This window comes from Gadus macrocephalus, chromosome 16 (genome assembly GCF_031168955.1).
Source record: "Gadus macrocephalus chromosome 16, ASM3116895v1".
Classification (NCBI taxonomy): domain Eukaryota; kingdom Metazoa; phylum Chordata; class Actinopteri; order Gadiformes; family Gadidae; genus Gadus; species Gadus macrocephalus.
The window spans coordinates 16,395,823-16,411,506 of NC_082397.1; the positions used below are offsets into that span (position 1 = coordinate 16,395,823).

Here is a 15,684-nt window from a genome sequence, read left to right on the forward strand (position 1 = left end):
TTGGGGTCTGGGTTCCTGATAAACCCGGGCCCATGGTATTCGGACGTTTCCGCTGGCCCCCTGGGTCGGGGTTCCTGTCCCTGACCAAATATACAATGTACACGGACCATGAGAGTAGTATTTTGTATTCATTATGATATTTTACTCTTGTGTACATGTGTCAGTTATGTCATGCTGTGTGTGTGTGTGTGTGTGTGTGTGTGTGTGTGTGTGTGTGTGTGTGTGTGTGTGTGTGTGTGTGTGTGTGTGTGTGTGTGTGTGTGTGTGTGTGTGTGTGTGTGTGTGTGTCCTTGTAGTTGTGAACCAGGAGGGCCAGCCTCTGATGGAGGGCCGGCTGAAGGAGAAGCAGGTTCGCTGGAAGTTCATCAAGCGCTGGAAGACCCGGTACTTCACCCTGGCAGGAAACCAGCTCCTGTTTCGCAAATCCGGCAAATCCGTACGTCGCTGCCCTTTTACAACCCCTGGTGGAAGATCACACATACACACCCACACAAACACACACATAAACACACACACACAGACACAAACGCGTAAACACACACACCTACAGAGACACGCATACACACACACTCACTCATTCACTCACACACTCATAAATAAAAAGAAAAGAAAAAGGTACACTCACAGGGGTAATCGATGTGATCGATGGGACACACACACAAGTGGGGGAGAGCAGACACACATAGTTTATGTATGTCGTTGCACGTGCGTGTCCGGGTGAATTCTCCCCCTGCTCCACGTTCGGTCACACACACACACGGTGAGCGGCGAGCGGGTGAACGGTAGGAGACGGCACCTTGTGATGTGTGCCCGTGCACCAGAGAGGTCAGTGAAGCAGACTGTGATAACTAACCGGCCACGGGACGAGGGCTTTGGCAGGAGATCAGGGAGCGGAAAGTGCAAACATCTCAAAGTAGCCCGTGCTTCATGAAGAAATATGTTACGAAGGTATAGTGTGTGTGTGTGTGTGTGTGTGTGTGTGTGTGTGTGTGTGTGTGTGTGTGTGTGTGTGTGTGTGTGTGTGTGTGTGTGTGTGTGTGTGTGTGTGTGTGTGTGTGTGTGTGTGTGTGTGTGTGTGTGTGTTCACACGTGTTTGTGTGTGCATGTGTTTGTAAGCGCATTCAGATTTCTTGGGAGTATGCCTCTCTTTGAAACAACCCCTCGCTCTGATCACTACACGACCATCTCCATACCGTATCCACAGCCAAACGGGGAGGGTCCTCTGGTTCTGCCAGGGACATATTACCGTAATCATCCACCGAAACCCAGGGGGAGAGAGGCAGCACAAAAGGGGGAAAGAAGCCCAGACACCACAAGCTCCATGGTTGTGATTCTCCAGGGGGCCAAAGAGACTACCTGGGAATCAGGGAAATATGTTTCTAATGATTGTATAAATAGAGGTCCGGGAATCATGTCTCACTCCACACAATAGGCTTTGTCCTGCTCCTCCAGATGGTAGCCCTCCACCCCCCCATGAAGGCCCGCAGATCTGGAAGGACTTGAGTCTTTTGTTTGTCTCAGAGTCTTTGGAGAGTGGGTCTATGGACGGGGGGGGGGGGGGGGGGGGGGGCTTGCATGTTGTGTAAGACCTCACCTAACACCCGTATATTGAGTGAGTGAGTGATTTAGCAAACAATGCTGTGTTATTCTGTCTCAAATTGAATAATAACAGAAGAATTTTTGGTGTAATTCGGAATGATTGAAGCTAATGTTGCGTTAGTTGTTTGCGGGTCTATTTTCACATAACTTTAGACCCCTAGGGTTGTCCCCATGTGACGTGTTTGTTTGTGCACGTGCGTGCACGTGTGAGTTTGTGTGTCGCAAGCACGGGATTGTGTGTGTGTGTGTTTGTTTGTGTACGTGCATGCTTACGTGTTTTGTGTGCGTGTTTACTTCCGTTGATGCCGACTAGGACTTTGACGAGGGGCTCAACGTGCTACAAATCGGAGCTCTGGAGCCTAATATAGATTTAGTGTGCTTTGCTTAGAGACACTCCCTTGGCCCTGGCTTCAAACCCTGGGGTTCTTTGGTGGGGGGGGGGGGTCTCAAGCAGTACCAAGCAGTACAATGGGAGTCTGAGCTTTATGTATACAGTTTTATCCTCCCTGACAATTGATGGTACCGCAGATATAAAGGTCTGTCCTGGTCTAGCCTGGTCTCTGTGTGCTTGACAGCAACGACCCTAGCCAGGGCTTCGCCCTCCAGTGGGGAACACATGTGCATGACCTCAGGCTTCTGAAAGCTTTTCAAGACCCTCTGCAGCAACAACAGGAGAGGATGTGGGTAAATAAACCAAAAGCCTAGCGCTAAAAGGAGCTCGGTATACACACACACACACACACACACAGACAATCCCAGTCCTTATTACCGGGCCACCTTGTGAGCCTGCGCCAGGGCTATTAGCACTTCCTTCCTTGGCAACAAATGACAATAAACCTCAGTGTTCACGCTCCGGTCCCGGGACACAACAGCTCCCCGTCTCTGGAGGGAACGGTACAGAATGAAGCGTTAAACCGGAGGTCACTGTAGCTGGATGTTGAAGGCATACTGGAAATAAGTCCCTGCAGGAATTACATGACAGAAATGGGAATCTGAATGCACATCACAGAGAGGGAGGCATGTTTGCACACCTAGAGACGTAAAGATGTGTTATTAGGGTCTGATTGAATGAGATGGCATCATGCAAATGTGACAAGTTATTATGCATTAAGACATTAAACATATCTTAATGTTTCGATATTTGATTACCATATCCGTAATCAATCTGTTAACTTTTGAAATGTTGTCATTTGAAATGTGAACAAAACTCCCGTCTTTTCTCTAGGCTTTGGGACATCTCACTTGTAATAAATGTTATTCCAACTCTAAATGCCAAATGCTTGGCAACCACTCTGTGTGCCTTCTCCAGCACGTTTTAAATAAACCCCTATTCCCCCTGTCCTTAACGAAGTCTTAAACAGGGTCTCAAGTCACACTAGCATTAAGGACTGCATCATTCCAATGCACATTTGAGATAATAACCATATGTCATTTGGAGACATTTATCAGTTAATTCATGCTATATTTATTTGTATTTTTCCTTATTTTTGCACTTTTTTAAACTGGGCTTTTACATGATCGAAATAAAAGTTGAGCTAACCTACTGCCAAACCCCATTCAGTTCAGGTCGGTTTCTTTTTGGGAGAAAATATGAGCTCCATATGTGCTCCGTTCTCCACCTTTTGTTTCTCATAAGCCTTATCTGCTATGTATGTCTTGATCTTCTCCCTGCAGAAAGATGAGCTGGAAGACATCCCCATTGAACTCAGCAAGGTGCAGAGTGTCAAGGTAAGAACCAGTTGAGAAAAGCCTGACATATTGAGGACAATCCGTCGATAACAGACTGCAGTCTGCCGTTTCCCACCCAGTATATCGTTACCAGGCACCTTTACATCGGTGCACAAACAGATTTGTGTCTGTGATGTCATTTTTCCAGAGGGATCCATTTTCCGTCATATTCAGGGTCCTATTACGTCGAAGGGTTGTATGTATAATGCAGACAACTCACCCGGGCTTTTCTAGACGAGACAAGTTGCTCTCCGCTGTCTCATTAGAAACAGCAGCCCTACTATGCTATAGCAGAATTTCCGGGGGAGACGGTTTAGAGTCTGGGCCAGAATCCAGAACTGGCAGGGGGCTGAGTGACGCCTCGTTTCCTGTTGTGATATGCTACAGAAGAAACGCTCCATCACTCAAGCCAGGAAGCTTTCAGAAGGGGATTATAATAACCGTATTATTACAGTGGCCGGTCCTCACAGTGTTGATTGAAAACCTTTCCAGACATATCACGTTTTGCTTTGACCCGCCGGAAGCTGCAATTACACGGTCACAGACCTTGCTTCGAGCAACGTCATTGGTGGAAAACGAAGTGAAACCTCCCGTTGACCAAATTGTGCGAGTCTGCTATCAGACCTCAGATTATTAATCAAGTCTGCTATCAGACATCAGATAATTAAACTAGTCTGTTATCAGACTTCAGATCCTTATTCTAGTCTGCTATCAGACATCAGATTATTAATCTAGCCTGCTATCAGACATCAGATCATTAAACTAGTCTGTTATCAGACTTCAGATCATTATTCTAGTCTGCCATTGGACATCAGATCATTCATCTAGTCTGCTATCAAACATCAGATCATTAATCTAGTCTGCTATCAGACCTCGATTATTAATCTAGTCTGCCATCAGACATCAGATCATTCAACTAGTCTGCTATCAAACATCAGATCATTAATCTAGTCTGCTACCAGACCTCAGATTATTAATCTAGTCTGCCATCGGACATCAGATCATTCATCTAGTCTGATGTCAGACATCAGATTATTGATTATCTAGTCTGCCATCAGATTGTTAACAGAGACTCCAGTCATTCTCTCATCCAGCCCCTCCCACTCTGTTTTACACCCCCAGGTGGTGGCCAGGAAGCGGCGGGATCGGGGGCTGCCGCGCGCCTTCGAGATCTTCACCGACAGCAAGACGTACGTGCTGAAGGCCCAGGACGAAAAGCACGCAGAGGAGTGGCTGCAGTGCATCAACGTGGCCGTGGCCCAGGCCCGCGAGAGAGAGAACCGAGAGGCCACCACCTACCTGTAACGGACGGGCAAACCGCTAGGACCCGTCTCTGAGTTGCGGCCATCTGGGGTAACGCCACCCGCTGCCCAAAGGGGATTTATTTTGGTCCTCTTGGGGAAAAAAGTCCAGCGTGCGTTTGGGAATTATTCTTATAGTAAAAGAGGGATTGTTTTTGAAGCTATGATCAAGAAGTGTTGAATTGCCTCTCGTTTCTCTAAGAACCCTGTTGTTGTTGCCCCTGGGTTGTATGGAAACAACATGTGACTTCACGGGAGTTAGAGTGGACAGATGATGAATACTAATTGAATTACACATGAACGATACCCACTCCTGTCTGACCGGTCTCAGAGAATGTCGCTCACACACTGCTTTACATTGATGGAACCATAACAAACTGTGAACACAAACGCACATGCACAGAGACGTTACCCACATGCAGAGTTGTTTGTGGCAATGTGCGGGAGGGAGATTAATTCAAGTATTCATAAACAACTCGCAGCAAAGTTAAAAGAGGCTAAATTTGTTATTTTGAAAACAGCATACGGACGTATGCCAATGTTCCCACGCAGGAACTCGCACGCACCCATACTCTCTATCACACACATTCACATACACAAAAACACCGACCACACATACACACACACACACACATACACACACACACAATACAAAGAGAATACAATAGGACGCCAAATACTACTTTGCACAATAAGCAATTGAACCATATCGCAAAAAGATCATGAACTCTTGTCAGGAGTATATAAATCAGCAATATAATGTTCACCATAATCAACCCCTTGAAATGACAAATACAGATACAGATGCACACAACGGGCCAATATGTGTTCGTCACGATGATTCACCAGTGCAGATCCTGGCCAGTGAATCCGCAGCGGAGCGATGCAGTGTGCGCTCTGTGTTTGTTTGACTTGGGCAGAGGTACGGTGTCACATTAGACGATGATAGCTCCATGGAAGCGCGGAAAGCAGCAACATGTTGATCCAGTTTAAGGCGAAGCCGCGTGGGATCCCCTCAGCACCTCGACGACACTAATGCATCTCCGGGACATTCACGTTGGTGACCTCTGAAGCTGTCCAACAGTAGCTGTGGGAGTCCGTTGTGCTTGCTGTGTTCCGAAACGTTGGCCCGCTGGACACAATGTTTTGCACGAAGCAATAAGAGTTTCCTCTAAGAAATTAGGGTCTAGTGGAGGCAGTGGGCCTCATGCAGACTCTCAACATGTAGCAATAAGTCATGCACATTAAGCAGCATGCACCCGCTCTGGGCGCTGTGGGGAAGATGAAGACACACATAATGGACAGCAGATGAGGGGAAACAGCGAATAATGGTTACGTGTGTGTGTGTGTGTGTGTGTGTGTGTGTGTGTGTGTGTGTGTGTGTGTGTGTGTGTGTGTGTGTGTGTGTGTGTGTGTGTGTGTGTGTGTGTGTGTGTGTGTGTGTGTGTGTGTGTGCGCGTGAGTGCCAGTGCATGGGTGCATGCCTGTTTGTGTGTGTGTTTTTTCCATTATGTGTGTGTGGATCAGTTTCAATGTGTGTGTTTGGGTGTGTATACGATGTAGGACCTATGGCACTACTGGATATTTATTCGTTTTAGTAATGTCACAATATGCTAATAATTCTAAGTGGGATTGGCTTACTTGATGGAAGATGCAGTACAACTCTTCTGTCTTAATAAACATTCCTCTAACAGATCAGTAGTTGTGTGTGTGTGTGTGTGTGTGTGGGGGGGGGGGGGGTTGTGGGGGGGGTGTGCATGTGTTACCTGTGTGCCCTTGACAAGCAGCTTCCAGTTGAAAACGTAAACCCTTTGTCAATTGTGACTACAGCTATAATACAGTATGGTATTCTATTTTAATCCAATTGGCAAAACCTGTCCACAGTATTTGTTCTCTGGCCTCAAAATAGAACTTTAGCCTACTTGTTCCAAGTGGCTCATTTCTCTCTCCTGTTTCTGGAAGCATTTGGCCCAAGCCCACTTAAAACCAAGAGGCTACATGTCATACAGCACTGCCATAAACTAGATAGGCTTGGATCTCTGTTACTCATCATCGCTCTTGATGATGGTTGTGGCCTATTTTTGGACTTTTCTTAAAGACAGGATGCGTGACCCAGGCCTCTTGCTATAACAAGCCCTTGAATGGACTACACTGTTGCTTTAATAGCCGGAGTTCGGCCGCAGCAAGGTTATTGGTGGTTTCCTCTGGGGCTCATTTTTGAGGAGGAAACTGAGCATGCTCTGTGGGTTCTGATGGAAGGCGTATTAGCGTAAGGGCTTTACGTCTTCAGGAGCCAAACCCAGGATCCGATACGTCCTCCTTGCACTCTCCCAGTTGGCGCGACTTTTACCAGGACTTGCAGGAATATATAAAAGATGCCTGTATTGTTGCGTTGTAGTCCTCCTTTTGTTTGAAACCCTGGGGATTGGCTGAAATGAAGACTCAGCGGTCCGTCCGAATTTACGAGACAACCACTGCGAAACCTTCCGGCGTTTCACACACAGCAGAGAACAGTGTGCGTTGAGCTGCCTCGTCTCACACATGATATAATTTATACCCTTCAGTCCCAGTATCAACCTCCCTTGTTTATTTATTTTGCTGGCCCTTGATCTAAAAGATGTGTGCATCTGGCTATGCAGCCCAAGTTGAATGGAAGGCCAGGCGGATAGCGTTGGCACAAATACTACTTCCTGATTGAAGGGCCAGCCATTGGTTCAGCTTTTCTTATTTTGCTTATCTTTCTTCTAAAGAAAAAATAATAGGAATAAATAAGTTCTTCCATGTTTGTAGTTATGGCCACTAATCCAAATGTGTTTGTACAGATATATTTCCGACACATATGTGTATTTCCACAGGCTCTTTGAAAAAACATTAAACAACGGGGCCCTGATCCGGCTCGTTGCGTCGCCCAATGCGGCAGAGCCGAACCATCTGGCAGCGATCGGGGTAAAATAAACAATTTGTTTATACAATTTGCCCTAAGAGCTATAAGCCAGGTCACCCATAACCTTGTTGAGGTCATCTCCCATCGGCTCCAAATGTAGCATGAAGCTGACTTCAGGCTTATTGTAGCACTTCCTATGTTCCATCAGGGATCAGAATCAATCACATTCACGTGATTGATTCTGATCCCTGATGGAACATAGGAAGTCAATCACATTCATGTGATTGATTCTGTCAACCTTTGCTGAAACATGCTCAAATGGGCGGCATGTAGCTCAGGAGGTAGGCTGGTAACAGCAAGATTGCTAGTTTGAGCCTCCTAGAGTGTTGAGGTGTCCCTGAGCAAGGCACTCAACCCTAACAGCCCCTGACGAGCTGACTGTCGCCTCGCATGGCTGACGCCGCCGTCGGAGTGTGAATGTGTGCATGAATGGGTGAATGTCAGGCAATATTATAAAGCACTTTGGGTGGCCTCTGGTTATAAAAAAGCGCTATATAAATGCAGTCCATTTACCATCCATTTACCAAATGAATTTTCCGAAAGCTGTGTAAACAGGGCTGATGTTATGCACTGGTGTATCTATATTTGTATATCTGTCTACCTGTCTACCTATCTATCTATCTAAAATAAGATTAGACAAGATACGTTATCCATCCCAGATGGGAAATAGGATCAATCTGTCAGCCTGTCTGTCTTCCTGTCTGTCTATTCCTTGTGTAGAAAGAAACTCTGTATTCTCAGTAGAATAAAGCACAATGTGATTATCTATAGAAAGCAGAGAATGACGTCTAAACTGCCAATGGAAATATGTTACACTGAATATTTGAAGAATCAACACTGACTATTTAATTCTGAAAGTGATTGACAAGAGTATTAATGTCCTGTTGTTGGTGTGAGCATAGAGCCTTGTGTACGAAATCATAAAGATATGTCATGTTTTTAACTTTAGAGTGCCATTTTACTAACAGTTGATTTCAGTTTAGATTTTTTAATGAGGTCAATATTTATTTTTACATGTAGAGCTATTACTTTTACCAGATTGGAATACCAATGTCTGTCTTCCTTCTATATTGAAAACAATTAAAGTTATAGTTATATATTTTGGCTATGAAATTGTGGTCCATTTCTGATTTATATGTATGCATGTATGACGCTGCCTTGTTGATCTTCCAAATTACCTGTTAAACATTAAAAATCAAATCAAATGAACACACGGCGACATTAACATATGTTAAAGAATTTGGCCGGTTTGTTAAGACCCCAGGTTTATTGTTGACATCGTCTAAGTCGAGATGTAAATCAGCCTTCATTTTTATTCAACTCACCTCCTCTCTTGGTGTAGATCTGGCAGTTGGCCATCTGTTGACAAACATTAGAAAGCATTTCCAGAATTCTGCCCTATACTTTACACAGCCTGTAACAAAGCCACTATGTGTGCACTTTTTATGCGCTTAACTGGCTACGAAAAAACAAAGCTGCGAAAACAGGCGTTTAGGATAAAATTGATGTCAATAGATGGCTAACTAACGATTTGCGGAACCCGTCTACAACGCTAGAAGGGGGGAATTGAACAAAAATCCCGGCTGATTTACATCTCAACATGGGCAAGTCAACAACTAACCTGGGATCTTACTAAACTCTCTTTCTCTCTCTCTCTGTTTTTTCTTTACGCTTCCCAACTGGGTAGTATTGTAGCCATTAAACTGATTTTAGAAAATGTTATGAAATAGTGGGACTTCTATGTGGATTTCCCAATAGGCACACTGGCAAACTCACATTAACACTAATAACTATATCCTGACTCCAAAAGGTTGCTCCATTCCATCCTTGAATCAAGAACAGAGTATCAGTGGTTTGGGAATTTCTGGTGGCCCATCATATGCTAAAAAATGTGACCCCCACACAGGGACGCGGGAAGTCAGTCCGAGGGGGGGGTGCTGAGAGAGAATCTATATGGGCCTAATGACGTCATAATAAATGCTGCGCAACATCCGTTGTTTACAGAGACGAGATGAGGGGTGACGTCACATTCAGGGATCCGCTCTGATAAACACTCTACTGGTGTGTAAAAAGAGTTCTGCCAACTAGCCACTGTTATTCACAAACGTTAGCAAATAAACAATGTGGAAATTAGAGTCAACTCGGCTGATACTGGGCTGAATTTCACACACTAACAACATGCCGACAAGCTGTTGCGGTCCGGGATTATACACAGCGTTATAACAAGGATTCAGGAGGTTATTTCTAAAGGTTTACAAAGGAAAGTGACAATAATAGAAAGCCTTAATTTTCATCCAGACTTACGAGTTGTCTGATATGAGGAAGGTGTCGATTTCTCCGTCAAGTGAACCGCCTGTCTTTGCTCTTTTTTTGCCAACCAGTTTATGTGCGGGATTCCAGAATCAAAACGATAACATTCAACGTGTCTATTAATATGGCAGCAACATTTTACACCAGTTTTAGAATGTTCACTACAACAGATGTTAAACACCAACATGCTTATGTAAAATCAGCATAGTACCGATAATATGATAAATATCATAAAAAGGGTGGATGTCAATAATTTAATGAAAAATCATGTTGTATGATAAAATTATACAACAAAAAAAAAGCATTGATTTGTTCAGAAAACTTTCTCACTTGCAGTTACAGCCAGGGGCCGCTGCAGCACCCTAAGCACCCCCACTTCCCGCGTCCCTGGGTAACACTGTTGTTTTTTATTGGTCGTCATGAAAAAAAACATAAGGGGCAACACTGTTGTTTTTTATTGGTCGTCATGAAAAAAAACCTAAGGGGTAACACTGTCGTTTTTTATTGGTCGTCATGAAAAAAACGTAAGGGGTAACACTTGTTTTTTATTGGTCGTCATGAAAAAAACGTAAGGGGTAACACTGTTGTTTTTTATTGGTCGTCATGAAAAAGAACATAAGGGGTAACACTGTTGTTTTTTATTGGTCGTCATGAAAGAAAACATAAGGGGTAACACTGTTGTTTTTTATTGGTCGTCATGAAAGAAAACATAAGGGGTGACACTGTTGTTTTTTATTGGTCGTCATGAAAAAAAACATAAGGGGTAACACTGTTGTCTTTGTCAAATAAAATATAAGGGGTAACACTGTCGTTTTTTATCAGTCATCATGAAAAAAACAAGGGGTAACACTGTCATTTTTTTTCATGACGACCAATAAAAAACGACAGTGTTACCCCTTGTGGTTTTTTTCATGACGACCAAAGAAAAACAACAGTGTTACCCCCTATGTTTTATTTGATAAATATCGACAGTGTTACCCCTTATGTTTATTTCATGACGACCAATAAAAAACAGCAGTCTTACCCCTTATGTTTTTTTTCATGACGACCAATAAAAACGACAGTGTAACACTGTCGTTTTTATCAAATGAAACATGAGGGGTGACACTGTCGTTTTTCTTTGGTAGTCACGAAAAAAACCGACAGTGTTACCCCTTGTTTTTTTCATGATGACTGATAAAAAACGACAGTGTTACCCCTTATATTTTATTTGACAAAGACAACAGTGTTACCCCTTATGTTTTTTTTCATGATGACCAATAAAAAACAACAGTGTTACCCCTTATGTTTTCTTTCATGACGACCAATAAAAAACAACAGTGTTACCCCTTATGTTTTTTTTCAAGACGACCAATAAAAACGACAGTGTTACCCCTTATGTTTTTTTTCATGACGGCCAATAAAAAACGACAGTGTTACCCCTTATGTTTTTTTTCATGACGACCAATAAAAAACAACAGTGTTACCCCTTATGTTTTCTTTCATGACGACCAATAAAAAACAACAGTGTTACCCCTTATGTTTTCTTTCATGACGACCAATAAAAAACAACAGTGTTACCCCTAATGGTTTTTTTCATGACGACCAAAGAAAAACGACAGTGTTACCCCTTATGTTTCATTTGATAAAAACGACAGTGTTACCCCTTATGTTTCATTTGATAAAAACGACAGTGTTACCCCTTATGTTTTCTTTCATGACGACCAATAAAAAACAACAGTGTTACCCCTAATTGTTTTTTTCATGACGACCAAAGAAAAACGACAGTGTTACCCCTTATGTTTCATTTGATAAAAACGACAGTGTTACCCCTCATGTTTCATTTGATAAAAACGGCAGTGTTACCCCTTGTGTTTTTTTTCATGACGACCAAAGAAAAACAACAGTGTCACCCCCTATTTTTTATTTGATAAATATCGACAGTGTTTTCCCCTTATATTTATTTTGTTTTTTTATGTTTTTTTTCAAGACGACCAATAAAAACGACAGTGTTACCCCTTATGTTTTTTTTCATGACGGCCAATAAAAAACGACAGTGTAACACTGTCGTTTTTATCAAATGAAACATGAGGGGTGACACTGTCGTTTTTCTTTGGTAGTCACGAAAAAAACCATAAGGGGTAACACTGTTCCTTTTTTTATTGGTCGTCATGAAAAAAAACATATGGGGTAACATTGTTGTTTTTTATTGGTCGTCATGAAAAAAAACATAAGGGGTAACCATGTTGTTTTATATTGGTCGTCATGAAAAAAAACATAAAGGGGGTAACACTGTTGTTTTTTTTGGTCGTCATGAAAAAAAACATAAGGGGTAACACTGTTGTTTATTATTTGTCGTCTTAAAAAAAAAACATCAGGGAAATAATAGAAATACACACATACATTTTAATGTCATGTATATCCTCTTTATTGATGATTGATTATTGTGTATTGTCATCGCCTCAGTGGTGCAGTGGGGTGCACTCTACCTAACCCCCTCGAGACCGGGGTTCAAGTCCGGTTGATGACCTCTGTTGGAAGTTTCTTATCTCTATTTCATGCGAATTATAAATTAAAGTATAACCTTTGTGTTGACTTTAACCGGTGTCTTGTTGGTGCATTGTTAAGTTCGGAGGTTAACACTCTAAACAGCTCATGTTCCGATCCCTGCAAAAATGTCGAAAAGGGTGCCACTGTTGTTTTTTATTGGTCAACATGGAAAAAACATGAGGGGTAACTCTGTCGTTTTTTATCGGCAGTCATGAAATAAATATAAGGGGAAAACACTGTCGATATTTATCAAATAAAACATAGGGGGTGACACTGTTGTTTTTCTTTGGTCGTCATGAAAAAAAACACAAGGGGTAACACTGCCGTTTTTATCAAATGAAACATGAGGGGTAACACTTTCGTTTTTATCAAATGAAACATAAGGGGTAACACTGTCGTTTTTCTTTGGTCGTCATGAAAAAAACCATAAGGGGTAACACTGTTGTTTTTTTTTGGTCGTCATGAAAGAAAACATAAGGGGTAACACTGTTGTTTTTTATTGGTCGTCATGAAAGAAAACATAAGGGGTAACACTGTTGTTTTTTATTGGTCGTCATGAAAAAAAACATAAGGGGTAACACTGTTGTTTTTTATTGGTCGTCATGAAAGAAAACATAAGGGGCAACACTGTTGTTTTTTATTGGTCGTCATGAAAAAAAACATAAGGGGTAACACTGTTGTTTTTTATTGGTCGTCATGAAAGAAAACATAAGGGGTAACACTGTTGTTTTTTATTGGTCGTCATGAAAAAAAACATAAGGGGTAACACTGTTGTTTTTTATTGGTCGTCATGAAAGAAAACATAAGGGGTAACACTGTTGTTTTTTATTGGTCGTCATGAAAGAAAAAATAAGGGGTAACACTGTTGTTTTTTATTGGTCGTCATGAAAGAAAACATAAGGGGTAACACTGTTGTTTTTTATTGGTCGTCATGAAAAAAAATATAAGGGGTAACACTGTCGTTTTTTATCAGTCATCATGAAAAACACAAGGGGTACCACTGCCGTTTTTATCAAATGAAACATGAGGGGTAACACTGTCGTTTTTATCAAATGAAACATAGGGGGTAACACTGTCGTTTTTCTTTGGTCGTCATGAAAAAAACCATAAGGGGTAACACTGTTGTTTATTATTTGTCGTCTTGAAAAAAAAACATTAGGGAAATAATAGAAATACACACATACATTTTAATGTCATGTATATCCTCTTTATTGAAGATTGATTATTGTATATTATCAACGCCTCAGTGGTGCAGTGGGGTGCACTCTGCCTAACCCCCTCGAGACCCGGGTTCAAGTCCGGTTGATGACCTCTGTTGGAAGTTTCTTATCTCTATTTCATGCGAATTATAAATTCAAGTATAACCTTTGTGATGACTTTAACCGGTGTCTTGATGGTGCATTGTTAAGTTCGGAGGTTAACACTCTAAACAGCTCATGTTCCGATCCCTGCAAAAATGTCGAAAGGGGTGCCACTGTCGTTTTTTATTGGTCAACATGGAAAAAACATGAGGGGTAACACTGCCGTTTTTATCAAATGAAACATGAGGGGTAACACTGTCGTTTTTATCAAATGAAACATAAGGGGTAACACTGTCGTTTTTCTTTGGTCGTCATGAAAAAAACCATAAGGGGTAACACTGTTGTTTTTTATTGGTCGTCATGAAAGAAAACATAAGGGGTAACACTGTTGTTTTTTATTGGTCGTCATGAAAGAAAACATAAGGGGTAACACTGTTGTTTTTTATTGGTCGTCATGAAAAAAAACATAAGGGGTAACACTGTTGTTTATTATTTGTCGTCTTGAAAAAAAAACATTAGGGAAATAATAGAAATACACACATACATTTTAATGTCATGTATATCTAAAGGGGGTAACACTGTTGTTTTTTTTGGTCGTCATGAAAAAAAACATTTGTTTATTATTTGTCGTCTTGAAAAAAAAACATTAGGGAAATAATAGAAATACACACATACATTTTAATGACATGTATATCCTCTTTATTGATGATTGATTATAGTGTATTGTCATCGCCTCAGTGGTGCGGTGGGGTGCACTCTGCCTAAACCCCTCGAGACCGGGGTTCAAGTCCGGTTGATGACCTCTGTTGGAAGTTTCTTTTCTCTATTTCATGCAAATTATAAAGTCAAGTATAACCTTTGTGATGACTATAACCGGTGTCTTGATGGTGCATTGTTAAGTTCGGAGGTTAACACTCTAAACAGCTCATGTTCCGATCCCTGCAAAAACGTCGACAGGGGTGCCACTGTCGTTTTTTATTGGTCAACATGGAAAAAGCATGAGGGGTAACTCTGTCGTTTTTTATCGGCCGTCATGAAATAAATATAAGGGGAAAACACTGTCGATATTTATCAAATAAAACATAGGGGGTGACACTGTTGTTTTTCTTTGGTCGTCATGAAAAAAAACACAAGGGGTAACACTGCCGTTTTTATCAAATGAAACATGAGGGGTAACACTTTCGTTTTTATCAAATGAAACATAAGGGGTAACACTGTCGTTTTTCTTTGGTCGTCATGAAAAAAACCATAAGGGGTAACACTGTTGTTTTTTATTGGTCGTCATGAAAGAAAACATAAGGGGTAACACTGTTGTTTTTTATTGGTCGTCATGAAAGAAAACATAAGGGGTAACACTGTTGTTTTTTATTGGTCGTCATGAAAAAAAACATAAGGGGTAACACTGTTGTTTTTTATTGGTCGTCATGAAAGAAAACATAAGGGGCAACACTGTTGTTTTTTATTGGTCGTCATGAAAAAAAACATAAGGGGTAACACTGTTGTTTTTTATTGGTCGTCATGAAAGAAAACATAAGGGGTAACACTGTTGTTTTTTATTGGTCGTCATGAAAAAAAACATAAGGGGTAACACTGTTGTTTTTTATTGGTCGTCATGAAAGAAAACATAAGGGGTAACACTGTTGTTTTTTATTGGTCGTCATGAAAGAAAAAATAAGGGGTAACACTGTTGTTTTTTATTGGTCGTCATGAAAGAAAACATAAGGGGTAACACTGTAGTTTTTTATTGGTCGTCATGAAAAAAAATATAAGGGGTAACACTGTCGTTTTTTATCAGTCATCATGAAAAACACAAGGGGTACCACTGCCGTTTTTATCAAATGAAACATGAGGGGTAACACTGTCGTTTTTATCAAATGAAACATAGGGGGTAACACTGTCGTTTTTCTTTGGTCGTCATGAAAAAAACCATAAGGGGTAACACTGTTGTTTATTATTTGTCGTCTTGAAAAAA

At 41.5% G+C, this 15,684-nt stretch overlaps 1 protein-coding gene across 1 annotated transcript in view; it reads left to right on the forward strand.

Annotated features, from left to right (window-relative positions):
• Positions 1-8,781, forward strand: part of veph1 (ventricular zone expressed PH domain-containing 1) — a 60,398-nt gene extending 51,617 nt beyond the window's left edge. Inside the window, 3 exon segments of the mRNA XM_060075772.1 lie at positions 297-436; positions 3,274-3,327; positions 4,450-8,781. Coding sequence (XP_059931755.1) covers positions 297-436; positions 3,274-3,327; positions 4,450-4,632 — 377 coding nt within the window. The 3' untranslated portion in view covers positions 4,633-8,781.
• Positions 8,782-15,684: the final 6,903 nt, after the last annotated feature.